An 18434-nucleotide genomic window follows, 5' to 3' on the forward strand; every position below is an offset into this window, starting at 1 on the left:
CACCGTCCTCACAGCTAGCTCCCACTCACACCTCACTTCTCTCCCTCACACCCTCACCCTGCCACACAATGCCCAGTGGCTCTCCATCCTAGCTCTCCAAGAACCTCCCATCCCAAAGCAGACTACCAGCTGCAATAAGGGAAGGGAGGCCAGGGGTTCAAGATGGCCTCACCCCAACTGGTAAGCTCTGCAGATGAGCTGAACGTATCTCCAGACTCACCTCCCCTTAGAGTCTCTTCAAGACACATTTCTGTGCGCTCTCCCATCTTATGATGGGCTGGCCCAGCCCTCTCATTTTATGAACACAAAGCAAAGGGAAGTGACAGCCCCAGGAGCCAGGTGAAATTGGAGGCAAAAGTGGTACGTGAAAACGTGGCACTCCCTGTCCAGTGTAGTCTACTATGCTGTGTGACTCCTCACTAGCTGAGGTTCAAGCAGCTACAATTATTGGCTGAATCCACTGCCTGCACAACCCTGTGTTAAGTGCTGTGGGGAAATACCTAGAAAGGCGGAGGTGCGCCCAGCCCTCGGGAACTCCCAGTCTGCTGAAGATCACCCTAATGAGATGTCCAGGATTCAATGTGAGTTGACAGAATAGCTATCCAGCAAGTCCAGATGGGAGGGGACTCACAGGACACAGCATGTGCCAGCGGCAGCATGGATAATAGTAATTACCACAAACATTTACATAACACAGCACCTACATGGACTAAACTTTGTTCCAAGAATATATGTTAACATATGTTAACTCTTTTAATCCCCGTGACACCCTATGAAGTAGACACTATTCCCACTTTGCACATGAGAAAACAGACACTGAGAGGTAAGAGGACTTGCTGAATCCCCTAATAAAGGATGGGGTTGCCCCAAAGTCTATGCTCTCCCTTCTGCCTCATTACCCCTCCCTGCACAGTGTAAAGGGATGGATAGGAGCAGGCTCTCTCCCTGGCCTCCACACAGGAAGGATAAAAGTGCAGGCTTTAGAGTTGAGTTCCCACCCTCTACTTTACAGCTCTGTGACTGGAGGAAAATTAACTTCCATTAGCCCCCTCACCTGAAGGTACAAACTCTATTTACTTCACATGGCTTAGTGAGAACTAAATGCTTCCACATGTGAGTCACTCAGCACACAGGTTCTCTCATCAAAGACCAGTTCCAAATAAAACGGGGGGTGGGGGGCAGTTCAAGAAACTTCCTTTTTCTTGAATTCTTTAAACATCTCTCAACCATCTTTGCTTTCCTATCTTTTCTTCAATGAAGTTCCGAGTTGGAGGATACTAAAGCCTGCTTATCTGAGGATCCCAGAGGGGGTTAGATTTGCAGAAAGCAAATTTGGCGGAAGTCATTGAGCAATATGGGGGGGGAGGGAGCAGTGATTTTACAAATCCCATGACAGGAAGTCAGTTTTTCCCCCATCTCCCAGGACAGGAAGCCTAATTCTGGGAGATGGAGAAAGTTAAACTGACTAGATAGGTACCGAAAATGGGTTTCACTAAATGAAAAGAGGTGCTGTCCCCCTCAAATTATTCCCTAACCACCTGAGCAGAAGAACAACAAAAACCTAAAACTTTTTATGACTTGAAATACTCTGAGGGGTGCTATCAAGGACTGAGGGATCCTGCCCCAAACCCTAAAGACATACAGGAATTAATTTCTAACCTGGAACAGGCCACGTCCTGCCCTGCTCTGCTCTAGGATAAGGCTGAACCCTCCCCAAGGTTAATAAAAATGAGACAAGGAGAGTCGGCAAAGGATGGGTTACAGAGCCATGGGACTACAGCGACATCTCACTGTTGGTGGCACTGAGGTGACATGTTTAGTCAGTCACACTAGGAAGCAGGTGTCACAGGGACACCTAATCTCTCTGAGCTCTGGGGATAGGGAGGGAAAATGTTTAAGAAAGAGGATGGGTGCAAGGCAGGGCTGAAGGGTACTCACAAGACACCTCACTGGCCCTCTGCTTACCCCAATTTCTGGTCAAGCTCAGAGCTGGAAGGGGGTGGCGTGGCTGGGGGGCAGGGAGATTCTGAAGCGGGACTCCCAGGAGCCCCTCCCGCTGGGTTAGCAGGGGAGACCGGGCGGTCCATCTGGAGAACATAGTTCCACTGAGGAGTGCCAAGGGGTCCCTCCCAGAAGCCGTCACGCAGATGGGCCGGGAGCTACGGGGGGAAAGGGGCAGCGTGTCCGGGCCACCCCCGCCTCGGGAAGCTGTGGGCGCTGGCGGGGTGGGCTCACCTCCGAGGCAGCTTGCGCGGACTCCCTGGGGCGGGGCTGCCTCACTGGAGCCCCTGAACTGCAGCTCCGGGAGCTGGACCCCAGGAGCCGCTGCAGCATCCGGGACAGCGGCCGCGCCGCCATGAAGCCTGATCCCTGTAGGGCCGCGGCCGGCTTCGGGAGCACAAGAGCCGGGCACTCACCGCCGGGGTCATGCCTGCAGGGCCGGGGAGGGGAGGGCGGGGAGAAGGCGGGGCCCGCGCAGCCAATAGGCGAGGATGCCATCTCGCGCGGCCTTCTGGGAACTGTAGTCCGCTCCCTGTGCCTACTTTCCTGGGCCGGGTTAGCGCCCTAAGGCAGAGTAAGGAAACTCAGGTGGGGAGCAGAATTCTTTTCCTTCGTTTTTCTGGCTGCTGTGGTCTCAGATTTAAGTCGAGGTGTGAGAGTAGGCGGGGCAGGACTAGGGCCAAGCGAATGAGGCACTGCCTTGGGTACAAAAGTTAAGAGGGCGCCAGAAAAACTCCGGTTATCAAGGTAAGTAATTTTTTAATGTAATATTTCAAAATTCGTAATAAATTTTCAAAAGTCCATGAAATATCAACATTCTAAATAAAAAGATCGATGCTACACTTGCCTGACTCACCTCACTCTGTGCACCATAGCGCAAACTCTGGTTTTAAAACAGTGAGGTCTTTCAAGATACACTTCTCCAATTGTGCCCCAAAAGGATACTAACCATCTTGCCCTCTTCATAAAAACCAACCAACCAACCAACCAACCAACCAAACAAACAAACAAACCGTATATGAGAAGTCACAGAATGAGTGCATAATGAAATGAAATGCTTCTTATACACCAAGCACCATGTTAAATGTTACTTAAAACAATCTTGGAATGAATAGAATGTCCGTTTTGCAACTGATAATATTGAGGCTTAGAAAGACCGGGCAATTTTCTCAAAGTCACACAGCTGATAATGGGCTTCACACCCAGTCAGACAGTCAAGATTCAGTATGTGTTGGGAATGGTGAGGTGTGCCTCCTCCTCTCTCTAAATATAAAGCAGAGTACTGTAGCCTATAAGATTTTGGATAACACACACAATAACGAACTTATGTGCTAAGAATCATTATGCTCAAACCAGCCTATCTACTGTATCCAAAACCCTATTACTGTGGAATTTCAAGAATACAATACATACTGGAAGATACAGCTCCCAAGTATATGCTTAGGAAGTGGAGATATAGCTCCCGATCTTGAAGAAATGACCAAATCGTAGGAGAGGAAAGAATAACAGAATATAACTGACTTTTACAAATGCAGTGAGATTGTCATAAAAGCCGAGACAATTTTAGCCTTAGAATCAATGTGAGTTTCTCACAATGATACTCAAAACTCAGAAAATACATTGTGTGGGATAAAAGTGTATCTGGGTATGTTTGAAACTGATGTGACAAGGATGCCAGAAGTCTCTTTGCAAGACCAACTGAGGACTGTTCAATCTCTGTCCACTGCTAAGTTTAGACATGTCCAGATTTATCAGGGAAACTGGGTTTAGGGGCAAGGAGGATAAAAACTTTTCTTTTGGTAGGTATGAGGTTTGAAGAGCCTTCTAGAGAGGACTCAACCTCAGGGAAGAAGCCAATCTGACATATGAACTTGATCCAAAAATGTCACCAGTTCCATAGAGCCTCTCTAGAATCCACCCTACTTGGATTCCTCTAGTGCTGGGAAACTTTGTGGCTTCCTGATGTTTGTCTGCTCCACTTAAATGTCTCCCAGCCTATTAAAATTCTTACTCGTATTCAGCAAAAATGTGCCCCTTTCTGTCAACATGTGGTGATTAAGTGTCATCAGAGCCAAGTCCTCTGCTAATGGTTGAGAATAAGGAAACACTTTCAAGGGCTCACAGCCTGCAGTAGGACTCCGATGTGTCAAATCCATGGATTGACTTGGAAGGATCTGCAGACCCCTGAACTTGAATGCACGATACTGTATGTTTACTGTTTTTTTCCTAGGGAAAGGTGGCTTTTTATCACATGCTCAAAGAGGATCATGACCAAGAAAGATGGAACATACGGTCCTAGAATCTCTCTTTTGTGATACCCTCCCATTGACCCTAGTTTTAGCCCCCTGGGCATATACATCCCCTATTTGAGACTTCAACCCAAGGACTCTCCTCATGATAAACAGCAGCAGTTATTGCCAACCCTTGTATATACCATGTCATGGGAGCCACTGCACCATATTCTTTAATAAAATTTGGTTTGTCTAGGTTGCATTTCTAAGACAGCTGCAGCAATATTTCCTGTCTCGTATGTTCTAGAGCTGTGCTGTGCTATTGAACATGTGAAATGTGGCTAGTGTGACTGAGAATTGGATTTTTCATTTATTCCATTGTCATTAATTGAAGTGTAAACAGGCGTGTGTGGCTACTTTATTCAGTACTACAATAGAACTTTGCTTTCTCCAGAAGGGGTGGAATTAACTTTCCTCCCTTTGCATCTGGGTCAGTTTGTAACTTGTTCGTAACCAACAGTGTGAGAGCGATGCTGCGTGGCTTATAAGGCTAGGTTAGAACAATATGATGCAATTTCCCCTTACAATTTTACCTCTAGTGATCTGGTCTCCAGCTGACAGGAAGATAAGTTTCTCTTTATTCCCCACCCATTCTCTCCTCATTTGACTTTCATCTCCCAACTCCTCCCCTCCGCACCCCCAAAAAAGATTCAGGATGTGATTTCCAGCCGTATGTCCATTGTCTCTTCTAATAAGAGCCTCAAGTGTCCAGTCATCTAAATACTCATTCAAACCCATCCTCTATTCTATCAGTAACTGTGGACGCTCCTTGCAATTTTAAGCATTTTAATTAAGCAATAAAAGTTTCAAAAAGTGTTGTATCGACTATTCCTATCATTTCTCTTTTGGGGACCTTGTGCAGCATAATTTTTGTCTCTCTAGATCCTTCTGTAACCTGCTCTGAGGACCAGGAGGCTGACTTCTACCAACTGCATTGATGGCACCACTCAGGTGCCCTGACCTCTGGTTTCAAGGAGGATCTTGCCAATAGGGAGCATGGCAGGAGATCAGAGTGCAGGAGGAGAGAGAAGCTGGAATATCTACTCTTCCTAATCCTTCCCCGTTTTGCTCTGGCTACAGCTGTAGTTGGTGTCATCTGGCCCCTCTGCAATGATTCCGCCTCCCACTAAGTCTAGTAACTATATCTAACACTTGTTTTTTCACTTCAAACTGGGGTGGGATTGGTTATCTCCTGTTGATCATCACTGGATGCCTCAACATTCCTGTTGCCCCGCTCTTAACCTTAGCCCACACCTTCAAAATGGTCCCTTTATTGAAACATCCCTTCAAAAATTTTAGCTGAGTATGCCATCTGTTTCTGGCTGTTTCCTTGACTGATACAGGATTCATGGACAAGCTACAGGCTGGTAACCAGTCTGAGGCCTGGGGGTTGGGGACCCCTGCTTTAGAGTATAAAGAGTTCCTGAGACAAACAGTTTGAGAATTGCTACCTTAATACACACTCTTTCATCCTCTAGAGACACCCTAATATTCTTTTAACTGCTGTGTCCACATCATCATCCCCAAACCATTGAGAATAATATAGAATAAGCTCTTACCTAGCCCCCATTTCCCTGAGCTCTTGGAGTTGGCTCTATGTTTTCCTATGGAGTTGAGCCTTACACTGGAAATCAGCTTCATATTTTATATCCAATTTCTGCTGTAGGGTCACTATCTACCAGTTTAGGCTCCTTATTAACTAAAAAATAAAACTGGTCTGGCCGGGCATGGTGGCTTATGCCTATAATCCCAGCACTTTGGGAGGCTGAGGCAGGCAGATCACAAGGTCAGGAGATCAAGACCATCCTGGCTAACATGGTGAAGCCATGTCTCCACTAAAAATACAAAAAATTATCCAAGCATGGTGGTGTGCACCTGTAGTTTCAACTATTTGGGAGTCTGAAGCAGGAGAATCACTTGAAACCCAGGAGGCAGAGGTTGCAGTGAGCCAAGATTGCGTCACTGCACTCCAGCCTAGGCAACAGAGCTAGACTGTCCCAAAAACAAAACAAACCAAAAAACCTGATCTTCAGCTTTGTTGTAAGACTTGAGTCATGTAATGCTTAAGCAAGTGCTCTGTTGTTTTGATGATATTGTTTGGGGGCCAGGAGGGCCTTACTTGTGTTACAGAAACCACCCTTTCTCACAGGAAAGAGATTAGTTCATTTGGATACACTGAGCCTATGGGAAAGCTCTTATTAGAATAGGGATGGTGGGTTCATTATAAACCACGTATATAACTCAGCTCAAATTAGTTTAACTGTTTTCCAAGAGTTAGGTAGCCAAGAGCAATAATGGCAAGTAGGGTAGGTATAAGTTAGGAAAAATAAGGCACAGGGATTGCCAAGAAGGATGGGCCCCAACTTCCAGGGAGTCCTGAGAACCTTAGTGTGTGGGAGAAGAGGGGGCTCAGAGGACACTGGGAACTTTCTTCTGAGCTATTTGCAGGTCTTTTGTAGGCCAGACCTTCATACCTGTTATGAAATCACCCTGAACTGTGTTCTCCTTCTGATCTTCTCAGTGTATGGTGGTTTTAAACCGGTCCATAAATTCTCAAATATCCCTCACTTTAAAAAGTGGAGCCTAGTTTCCCTCCCCCTAAATGTGGCTGAAGTTAGGAACTCTAGCAAATCAAATGTGGCAGAAGTGATGGTGTTAGGCTTCTGAGGGTAGTCAAGGGAAGACCACGTGGCTTTCTCTTTGCTCCCTCTGGGAGAAGCCAGTGGCCATGTGTGAGCAGTTTTCCGGAGATGCCCACATGATCATGACTCCTGCCAACAGCCAGTTAGGAAGGAAGGCCTCCAGCCAATAGCCATGTATGTGAACCATTCTGGACAAGGCTCCTCCAGCCCCAGTCACAGCTTCAAGTACCTGCAGCTCCTGCTAAGATCTTCACTGCAATCTTACGAGATATCCTGGACCAGAAAACACTTAGCCAAGCCACTCCTGGGCTCCTGACCCTTAGAAAGTGGGTGAAATAAACACTGGTTTGTTTCAGCCATTACATTTTGGGGTAACTGTTATGCAGCAATAAAATATTTAAAAGTTGAATGTGAATTCCTACAGTGAATTGCTATTTAAACTATATTGCCTGTTACCATCAGAGGAAAGATGCTGTTGGATGTCTGTATCTGTATTGGTGGTGTTCTGAGCCATTTGTTCTTCAAGTGCCCCACACCCTTTCCTGGGATCCATTCTCCACCTGTCTTTTGCCCCCTGTCCTCTGCCCCAAGAGGTTGATCCCATGGACCCCCTTGCCTTCAGGCTTCTGTTTGGAGTCCATTCATGGAAGGCACTGGGAGGGGAGCAGAGGGCAGTATGGGAATGTTAAGAAACATTTAGTTTACCCTGCCCCCATGGCTCCTCTGTGAGGATATCTTTTCATTTGTAATCAATGGTAGTCAGGTAACAGCTGCCTACTTAGCATATTCTTGACTTATGAGTAAATGTAGGGCACCTGTGTATTAATAAGACTCACCTGTTTAAGAGCAAATACATACATGGATGAGAATCTGATTGGGGCCTTCAGCCCGGAACGCTGTCAGCCTCTCAGCTCTTAGGCTGTTGGTCCCCCAGATAGGTCCACTCTATTGTTCTATCTGGGTGTCTGCCTCTCAATACCTTCAGCATCACCTGGGTGGGGGTCGCCAGACTGAGATGGTTCTCTGTATGGCATCTCCTCCATGCCCAACTCTGCTTTCTTTTCTACCAGCCTAGGGAAGGAAGAGATGAAGTTACACCTGACTTTATTCTACTCACAACTACAGAGTTAGAGTTCACTGTGTAAAGGCCCATACGTCTAGAAGAAAAGCAACTCACACGTGGTTCTACCTTTGAACTAGAAAATAACCTTTAATTCCTGTAAGACAGTCAAATCTGCTAAAGTCAGGACTGATTCCTCTACAGGCAAGATCAAGTTATACTGTCTGATTATGCAGTGGCTGTTTGTTAAACTGAGTTGGGGTAATTATTGAGGTGGAGATATAAAACAAGAAGCATCAAAGGCTAACATTTTTGGAAAGACCTCAGAAATCCTCTCACTCAAGAGAATTGGCCCAGCTGAGAATGCCACCTGACATGTTCCCTCCTGGGGCAGTCAGGGCAGGGCAAGCCTCTGTGAGAAGGCAGATGATGACCTGGAAAGAGCTCTGGCTCTGCAGTGGCATGATCTGACTGCCAGTCCTCACTGCCCAAATTCCCTGCTTAACTTCGGCCAATTACTTAATTTCTCTGGTTTCATCATAGGTCAGAGGGGAAACTGCCTGTCTCATCTTCACAGGGTGGTGGTTGTGAAAAGTCAATTAGAGAGGATTTTACTATTTTATGAAAATATAAGATGAAGCACAAAGAGGTGATGTAACCAGTCCCAGTGACACTGGTTGGGGGTGAAGCTGAGATCCAAAGGTGTTAAGTAGTTTAGCTCCCAAATCCACGCTGTGAAGCCCTATCCTCTGTGTCCTTGACCCTGGCGACATCTCTGCAAACAGTCCTTTCAGTACATTCTGAGTGTCCCTTGGGCTCCCCTCTCTTTGCTGCTATAATTCTGTACTATACTTATTTTCAATAATCTCATAATATTCAAATGGGACAGAGGAACACTTAAACTAAGCTTGAGTTAAAAAACTTCCCATGTTGTAAAGTTCAATTTGTAAAGCCAAATTCTAAGTAGAGAAAGTCTATTATCATAAATGTAAAACATAACTTTCCCTATTTTTTTTTTTTTTTTGAGGAAGCATCTCGCTTTTGCCACCCAGGCTGGAGTGCAATGGTGAAGACCTTGGCTCACTACAACCTCCAGCTCCTGGGTTCAAGCAATTCTCCTGCCTCAGCCTCCCACGCAGCTGGGATCAGAGGCACCCACCACCACACCCGGCTAATTTTTTTTTTGTAGTTTTAGTAGAGATGGGGTTTCACCGTGTTGGCCAGGCTGATCTCAAACTCCCAACCTCCGGTAATCTGTCCACCTTGGCCTCCCAAATTGCTGGGTTTACAGATATAAGCCACTGCACCTGGACCTTTTTTGCTTTGAGACAGTTTCACCCTTGTTACCCAGGTTGGAGTGCAATGGCACCATTTTGGCTCACTGCAACCTCTGCCTCCTGTGTTCAAGTGATTCTCCTATCTCAGCCTCCTGGTGGCTCATGCCTATAATCCCAGCATTTTGGGAGGTGGATCACCTGAGGTCAGGGGTTCAAGACCAGCCTGGCCAACATGGTGAAACGCTGTCTCTACTAAAAATACAATAATTAGCCAGGCATAGTGGTCCCTGTCCCTTTCTAAAGAATGTTATAAAGTTGATGTGAATCAGAACGTAAGTCCAAAGTCTATTTTCTGAAGGCTGAGGGACCAGATAAATTTTGGAATTTAGGCATGTTTAGGTTTTGAAATGTCATACACTGTACATTATATACATTTTGTATGTATATGTAAAAGCATATGAACACAGTACATAAGACAGGTCAAGGAAAGCCCCCAGTAACCAAATAATTTTTCTGAAGGAAAATGTTCATACAAAGTAGGGTAATGATTATAAACAGTTCATGTCACATGGCCATGTTTTGTTGACAGATGAAGTATGGAAACATTTTCCAGTTTACTACAGAAGTAGTTGAATTTTGGAATTACACATAAGGGATTCTAGACTTGAGGTAATACAGAATTGGGCCAAGGTTAATCAGGACGAACTGTTTCATTAGTGAGACGATTGCACACTTTTCTAATTCTACTTACCTCTCCAGGAAGGAGAACCACATTTTATAGCTTTGTTCCCTCCTCAGGGAACCAAAGGCCAAAGAGATTGTTTTCCCCCTTGAAGTATGGTAGATTGGAACAGTCTCTACTAGCCACATCAAGCCATGAAACACTTGAATCCTAAGAAAGTAATCAGAGATTTTGCTTTTGACATGGGTAGGTATGTCTTCTGTTTGCACCACCAGGCCTCCTCTCCATCTTCTGTACCTTGCTCTCTAGCCTCAGAAGGCTGACCTGCAGGAATGACCCTCCCCATCTGGTTCTGATGGGGCCTGTCCAGTGGAGACCCCTGGAAGGAGACCAGAGAAAGGGGAAAGTGTGTGAGGGATCAGGCTCTTGGCTGCTTCCCTGGGTGGCTGCCTTGGGACGGCTGTGTCCCTCAACTACAGTTATAGCTTCTGTGGGTGACCCTCCCATGTAGTTCTCTCTCTGCTTCATACCTCCTCAGGCCTAGGAGTGGACACCCTCCACCAGTCCCAGTACACACCCAAACCCACACCCACACCACTAGCTCCAGAATACCACATTTTCTCTCGTATTTTCCTTGGACCCAGCCTACGCCTTTATAAATATTACTTTATTAAATGCCCAACTTGAATGTGGTCCTGAAAGGACACTGACGAGTACAAAAGCCAAGATCAATTAAAAAGTAGTAAGAGCTGTGCCTATGATTAAATTTACTTAAATATTGCTTCCAAGTGGTAATTTAGTAGACAATGTGGAAATAGTTATAAAACCATTTATTAAACAGTATTTTATAGAAAAATTATAAACTCAACATTGTGTGAATAAACTTATTCCATGTATAGTCTGTTTTAAATCCCTTCTAGAACAAGGTCAGATGTAGGCATGGTGTACAATGAGCTGGGGGCTTGTTGCCATGACTCTAGAAAACATTTGGGCCACTGAGGCTTGCCCTGCATCAACAGCTCTGAGTGCAAGAAAGTTGCATTGGACTGGGCTGTACTATCAGAGCATGGGGGTGATGTCCTACTTGTGCAGAGCACCCCCAGCACTTACACCATATACTTGAGTGCCCCGAGAAAGATAAGATATGCCTAGCCCAGGGGAGGAGTTCTGCAGCACATACATAGGTTACAGGAGTACAAAGACTGGTGGGGCCTGATGTGTAGAAGGCGAGGCTGTGGAAGGGATTGACTTCTGCTTTCAGAAGGTGTAAGAAGCTTTGTGGGCCAGGGAGCCCACAGACCTCTCAAGATGGAAGGGGAGTAGAGTCCAGTGGTTATGAGCATGGGCTCTGGAGCCAGGATGCCTGGGGTTAGATCCTGTCTCCAGCACTTATCAGCTGTGTGACCACAGCAAGTCATGTCCCCTTATGCCTCAGTTTCTTCATAATTAGAAGCGGACAATAGTATCAACTTCCTACAGGTACATGAAGGTCAGGTAAGTCTGTTGAGGCTTAGAGCTATGCCTGGCATATCGGAATGCTTAGTACTGTCACCTACTGCTATGATGGGAGTGTTTGTGTTCCCCAGATTTCATATGTTGAAATGAAATCCCCAGTTCGGTGGTGGAGGAGAGGCAGCAGGGAACAGATTGAGCATGGAGCCTCCTCTCTTATGAATGGGATTAGCACTTTATATAAAAGGATGGAGACGCCCTTTTGCTCTTCCATCATTTGTGCTATGAAGAAGAGGCTCTCAGACAGCAGATCCAGGTGTCTTGGGCTTGATCTTGGGCTTTTCAGCCTTCAGAATTGTGAGCCATAAACTTCTATGGTTTATCAATTACCAATTCTAAGGTTTTTTTCAGTTTTTACATAGCAACCTGAATGGACCAAGGCCTTTATTGGAGCTGGCTGCTGACCTTGCTGCTACATCCTGGCCACTGGATTCTTTCTGTATTCTCTAAGTAAGTACACCTGAGCCTGGCCTGTTTAGTCACTTTATCCTACCTCTGACATGGGTTTGTCTGCTGTCAGTCTTTTGGGCTTTCATTAGCATCTCTGTTGGGTACCACCAGACCCCTTAGTGACATCCATATAACAGTCAGCACCTAGGGAGGGCCAGGTAGCCTCTAGGGGAAGAGCTCCCCAATTTCATGCCTGTGAGTTATAAAAAGGGACATTTCCTATGTGGGAATCAGAAACCAGAGAGAATATAAAAAGTAATAGAGATCTCAAATGAGCTAATAGAGATGGTAAAACTGTTCTCCATCTATGAGGAGTCAAACAGCAGGGAGAGATAGCAATTTGATTCTTTAAAGAACATTTTGCACATTCCCATCTCATTTTGCTAGTTAATCAAGGATAATTTCTTCATGAAGGCAGGTGAGGGCTTAGAAAGCAAGAAACAGGGACTCAAGATGGCGCAATGAGAACAACCCAGGATTGAAGCTCTCAGTGAATGCGCAGAGAGGGTGAGCCAGGGCCGCATTTCCAGACGGATCTTTGTTGCCCACAGAATGGGGAAATTCCCAGGTATAAAAGAGATGCGGGATGCCAGGCAGAGGTTATGGCCAGTGCAGCCAGCGGCCAGCGCTGTAGCACAGCGGTGCTACACAGCACTCCACACAAAGTGCACTGCTCCAGGTGCCCTGTTGAACCGGCAATCTGAGACTTGAGAGGGCTGAACTTGAGACTGAATGGGACTTGGACAGTGAGCCAGCCCAGGAGATTCCAGGGAAACAGCGTTTGGGGTAGTGCAGTGGGACAAACAAAACGCCGATTCCAAACGCTCCGGGTGGAGAGGTTCCCTGCAGGCACAGCTGAACCCAGGATGGTGTAGCTCCATGGGGGAGGGACGTCCGCCATTACCGAGGCAATCCACCCCTACTGAGGTACACGCCCATTGCTGACGCAGCCTGCCATTGCCAAGGCAACCCGCTACAACAGAGAGACTCTGCCACAGGGCATAGCCCGTGGCATCAGGGTGGAGACTGCAGCAGCAGGGCAGACCCTGCAGCAACAGGGCGAACCTCACACCAGCAGGGCAGAGCCTTGGCAGGCAAATAGCGACTAGACTGCCTCCTAGCTGGGCAGGACAGCACAATGGACACTCACAAAGAAAGCCCCAACCCCTCCGAGACAGGGCATCTGAGAAAAAAAGGGTTTTTTTTTAATGAGTTCTGCTGCAGCAGAAGTAAACGTAGCAGCCTAACAGCCCTGAATGAACAACAGAGCTCACAGCTCAGCACTTGAGCTCCTATAAAGTACAGACTGTCTCCTCAAGCAGCTCCCTGACCCCTCTATATCCAAAAGACTGACATTTGGCAGGAATCATTCTGGGACAAAGATAGCAGAAAAAGAAACTGGTAGCATCCCTCACTGTTCTGCAGCTGCTATAGGTGCACCCCAGACAAGAAGGGCCTGGAGTGGACCTCAGCAGTCATACAGTGGAGGGCCTAGACTGGTAGAAGGAAAACCAAGTAACAGAAATACTTCATCATCAACAATCTGGGCGTCCACTCAGAGACCCAATCGAAAAGTCAGCAACTACTCAGATGACAGGTGGATAAATCCACAAAGATGGGAAGAAACCAGTGCAATAAGGAGGAAAACACCCAAAACCAGAACACCTCGCCTCCTACAAAAAACCAAAACTCCTCACCAGCAAGGGAACAAGCTGGATGAAGAATAACTGTGATGAAATAACGGAATTAGACTTCAGAAGGTGGATAATGAGAAACTTTTGTGAGCTAAAAGAACATGTTTTAAATCAATGCAAAGAAACTAAGAACCTTGAAAAAAGATTTGAGGAAATGATAACAAGAATGGATAACTTAGAGAGAAATATGAATGAATTAAAGGAGCTGAAAAACACAATACGAGAACTTCGTGAAGCATGCATAAGTTTCAACAGCCGAATTGACCAAGCAGAGGAAAGAATATCAGAAGTCGAAGATCAACGCAATGAAATAAAGCGAGAAACCAAGATCAGAGAAAAAAGTGCAAAAAGGAATGAACAAAGTCTCCAAGAAATGTGGTACCATGTGAAGAGACCTAACTTACGTTTGATAGGTATACCAGAATGTGATGAAGAGAATGAATCCAAGCTGGAAAATACTCTTCAGGACATTATCCAGGAAAATTTCCCCCACCTAGCAAGACAGGCCAACACTCAAATGCAGGAAATACAGAGAACACCACAAAGATATTCTGCAAGAAGAGCAACCCCCCAGGCACATAATTGTCAGATTCAACAAGGTTAAAATAAAGGAGAAAATACTAAGGGCAGCCAGAGAGAAAGGTCAGGTCACCCACAAAGGGAAGCCCATCAGACTCACAGCAGATCTCTCGGCAGAAACACTACAAGCCAGAAGAGAGTGGGGGCCAATATTCAACATCCTTAAAGAAAAGAACTTTCAACCCAGAATTTCATATCCAGCCAAATTGAGTTTCATAAGTGAAGGAAAAATAAAATCCTTTGCGAATAAGCAAGTACTCAGAGATTTTGTCACCACCAGGCCTGCTTTACAAGAGCTCCTGAAAGAGGCACTACACATAGAAAGAAACAACCAGTACCAGGCATTCCAAAATCACACTAAATGCTAAAGAGCATCAAGAGCATCAACATAATGAAGAATCTACAACAACTAACGGGCAAAACAGCCAGCTAGCATCAAAATGGCAGTATCAAATTCACACATAACAATATTAACCCTAAATGTAAATGGACTAAATGCACCAATCAAAAGACACAGACTGGCAAATTGGATAAAAAGCCAAAACCCATCAGTGTGCTGTATCCAGGAAACCCATCTCACATGCAAGGATACACTGGGCCTCAAAATAAAGGGATGGAGAAAGATTTACCAAGCAAATGGAGAGCAAAAAAAAGCAGGAGTTGCAATTCTCATCTCTGATATAATAGACTTGAAACCAACAAAGATCAAAAGAGACAAAGAAGGCCATGGTAAAAGAATCGATACAAGCAGAGCTAACGATCCTAAACATAGATGGACCCAATACAGGAGCACCCAGATACATAAGGCAAGTTCTTAATGACTTACAAAGAGACTTAGACTCCCACACAATAATAGTGGGAGACTTTAACACTCCACTGTCAATATTAGACAGATCAACAAGACAGAAAATCAACAAGAATATTCAGGGCTTGAACTCAGACCTGAAGCAAGCAAACCTGATAGACATTTATAGAACTCTCCACCCCAAATCCACAGAATATACATTCTTCTCAACACCACATCACACCTACTCTAAAATTGACCACATAATTGGAAGTAAAGCACTCCTCAGCAAATGCAAAACAACTGAAATCATAACAGTCTCTCAGACCATAGTGCAATCAAGTTAGAACTCAGAATTCAGAAACCAACCCAGAACCGCACAGCTTCATGGAAACTGAACAACTGGCTCTTGAATGTTGACTGGGTAAACAATGAAATGAAGGCAGAAATAAAAAAGTTCTTCGAAACCAATGAGAATGAAGACACAACGTGCCAGAATCTCTGGGACACATTTAAAGCAGTCTCTAGAGGAAAATATATAGCAATAAGTGCCCATATGAGGAGAATGGAGAGATCCAAAATTGACACCCTATCGTCAAAATTGAAAGAGCTAGAGGAGCAAGATCAAAAAAACTCAAAACCCAGCAGAAGACAAGAAATAACTAAGATCAGAGCTGAACTGAAAGAGATAGAGACACGAAAAACCCTTCAAAAAATCAATAAATCCAAGAGCTGGTTTTTTGAAAAGATCAACAAAATAGACAGACCACTAGCCAGATTGATTAAAAAGAAAAGAGAGAACAACCAAATAGATGCAATAAAAAATGATAAAGGGAAAATCACCACAGATTCCACAGAAATTCAAACCATCATCAGAGAATATTACAAACAACTCTATGCACATAAACTAGTAAACCTGGAAGAAATAAATAAATTCCTGGACTTCTGTGTCCTCCCAAGCCTAAACCAGGAGGAAGCTGAAACTGAATAGACCAATAACAAGGTCAGAAGTCGAGGCAGCAATTAAGAGCCTACCAAGCAAAAAAAGCCCAGGTCCAGATGGGTTCACAGCCAAATTCTACCAGACACACAAAGAGTAGCTGGTACCATTCCTTCTGAAACTATTCCAAATAATCCAAAAAGAGGGAATCCTTCCCAAATCATTTTATGAGACCAATATCATCCTGATACCAAAACCCGGCAGAGACCCAACAAGAAAGAAAACTTCAGGCCAATATCCATGATGAACATAGATGCAAAAATCTTCAATAAAATATTGGCAAGCCGATTGCAACAGCAAATCAAACAACTTATCCATCATGATCAAGTAGGATTCATCCTGGGGATGCAAGGCTGGTTCAACATACGCAAGTCTATCAACGTAATTCACCACATAAACAGAACCAAAAACAAAAACCACATGATGATCTCAACTGACACAGAGAAGGCATTCGACAAAATTCAACAGCCCTTTATGCTAAAAACTCTCAATAAACTCGGTATCGATGGAACGTATCTCAAAGTAATAAAAGCTATTTACGACAAACCAACAGCCAATATCATACTGAATGGGCAAAAACTGGAAGCATTCCCTTTGAAATCCGGCACTAGACAAGGATACCCTCTCTCACCACTCCTATTCAATATAGTACTGGAAGTTCTAGCCAGAGCAATCAGGCAAGAAAAAGAAATAAAGGGTATTCAAATAGGAAAGGTGGAAGCCAAATTGTCTCTATTTGCAGACGACATGATAGTATACCTAGAAGACCCCATCGCCTCAGCCCAAAAACTCCTGAAACTGATAAGCAAGTTCAGCAAAGTCTCAGGATATAAAATCAATGTGCAAAAATCACAAGCATTCCTCTACACCAATAACAGACTTAAAGAAAGCCAAATCAAGAACGAACTGCCATTCACAATTGCTACAAGAAGAATAAAATACCTTGGAATACAACTCACAAGGAACGTAAGGGACCTCTTCAAGGAGAACTACAAACCACTGCTCAACGAAATAAGAGAGGACACAAACAGATGGAGAAACATTCCATGTTCATGGTTAGGAAGAGTTAATATCGTGAAAATGGCTACACTGCCCAAAGTAATTTACAGACTCAACACTATCCCCATCAAGCTACCATTGACTTTCTTCACAGAACTGGAAAAAACCACCATGAACTTCATATGGAACCAAAAGAGAGCCCGCATAGCCAAGTCAATTCTAAGCAAAAAGAACACAGTGGGGGGCATCACACTACCAGATTTCAAACTATACTACATGGCTACAGTAATCAAAACAGCATGGTACTTGTACCAAAACAGAGATATAGACCAATGGAACAAAACAGAGGCATCAGAGGCAACACAACATATCTACAACCATACAATCTTTGATAAACCTGACAAAAACAAGCAATGGGGAAAGGATTCCCTGTTTAACAAATGGTGTTGGGAAAACTGGCTAGCCATGTGCAGAAAGCAGAAACTGGACCCCTTCCTGACACCTTACACTAAAATTAACTCCAGATGGATTAAAGACTTAAACATAAGACCTGGCACCATAAAAACCCTAGAAGGAAATCTAGGCAAAATCATCCAGGACATAGGAGTAGGCAAGGACTTCATGAACAAAACACCAAAAGCATTGGCAACAAAAGCCAAAATAGACAAATGGGACCTAATGAAACTCCACAGCTTATGCACGGCAAGAGAAACAGTCACTAGAGTGAATCGGCAACCAACAGAATGGGAAAAAATTTTTGCAGTTTACTTATCTGACAAAGGGCTGATATCCAGAATTTACAAAGAACTCAAACAGATTTACAGGAAAAAAACAAACAAGCCCATTCAAAAGTGGGTAAAGGATATGAACAGACACTTTACAAAAGAAGACATATATGAGGCCAACAATCATATGAAAAAATGCTCATTGTCACTGGTCATCAGAGAGATGCAAATCAAAACCACATTGAGATACCATCTCACACCAGTTAGAATGGCGATCATTAAAAAATCTGGAGACAACAGATGCTGGAGAGGATGTGGAGAAAAAGGAACACTTTTACACTGTTGGAAGTGTAAATTAGTTCAACCATTGTGGAAGACAGTGTGGCGATTCCTCAAGGCCTTAGAAATAGAAATTCCATTTGACCCAGCAATCCCGTTACTGGGTATATATCCAAAGGAATATAAATCGTTCTACTTTAAGGACACATGCACACGAATGTTCATTGCAGCACTGTTTACAATAGCAAAGACCTGGAATCAACCCAAATGCCCATTGATGATAGACTGGATTGGAAAAATGTGGCACATATACACCATGGAATATTATGCAGCAATCAGAAATGATGAGTTCGTGTCGTTTGTAGGGACATGGATGAATCTGGAGAACATCATTCTCAGCAATCTGACACAAGAACAGAAAATGAAATACCGCATATTCTCACTCATAGGCGGGTGATG

General features: G+C 44.5%; 1 protein-coding gene across 3 annotated transcripts in view; it reads right to left on the reverse strand.

The window, feature by feature from the left end:
- Positions 1-2400, reverse strand: part of MOCS1 (molybdenum cofactor synthesis 1) — a 32414-nt gene extending 30014 nt beyond the window's left edge. For all 3 annotated transcript variants that reach the window (XM_078369105.1, XM_078369104.1, XM_078369106.1), the window contains exon 1: positions 2236-2400. In XM_078369105.1, coding sequence (XP_078225231.1) covers positions 2236-2358 — 123 coding nt within the window. In that variant the 5' untranslated portion in view covers positions 2359-2400. The remainder of the gene's footprint in view (positions 1-2235) is intronic.
- Positions 2401-18434: the final 16034 nt, after the last annotated feature.

The sequence above is a fragment of the Callithrix jacchus genome, chromosome 4, assembly GCF_049354715.1.
Source record: "Callithrix jacchus isolate 240 chromosome 4, calJac240_pri, whole genome shotgun sequence".
NCBI classification, from domain to species: Eukaryota; Metazoa; Chordata; class Mammalia; order Primates; family Cebidae; genus Callithrix; species Callithrix jacchus.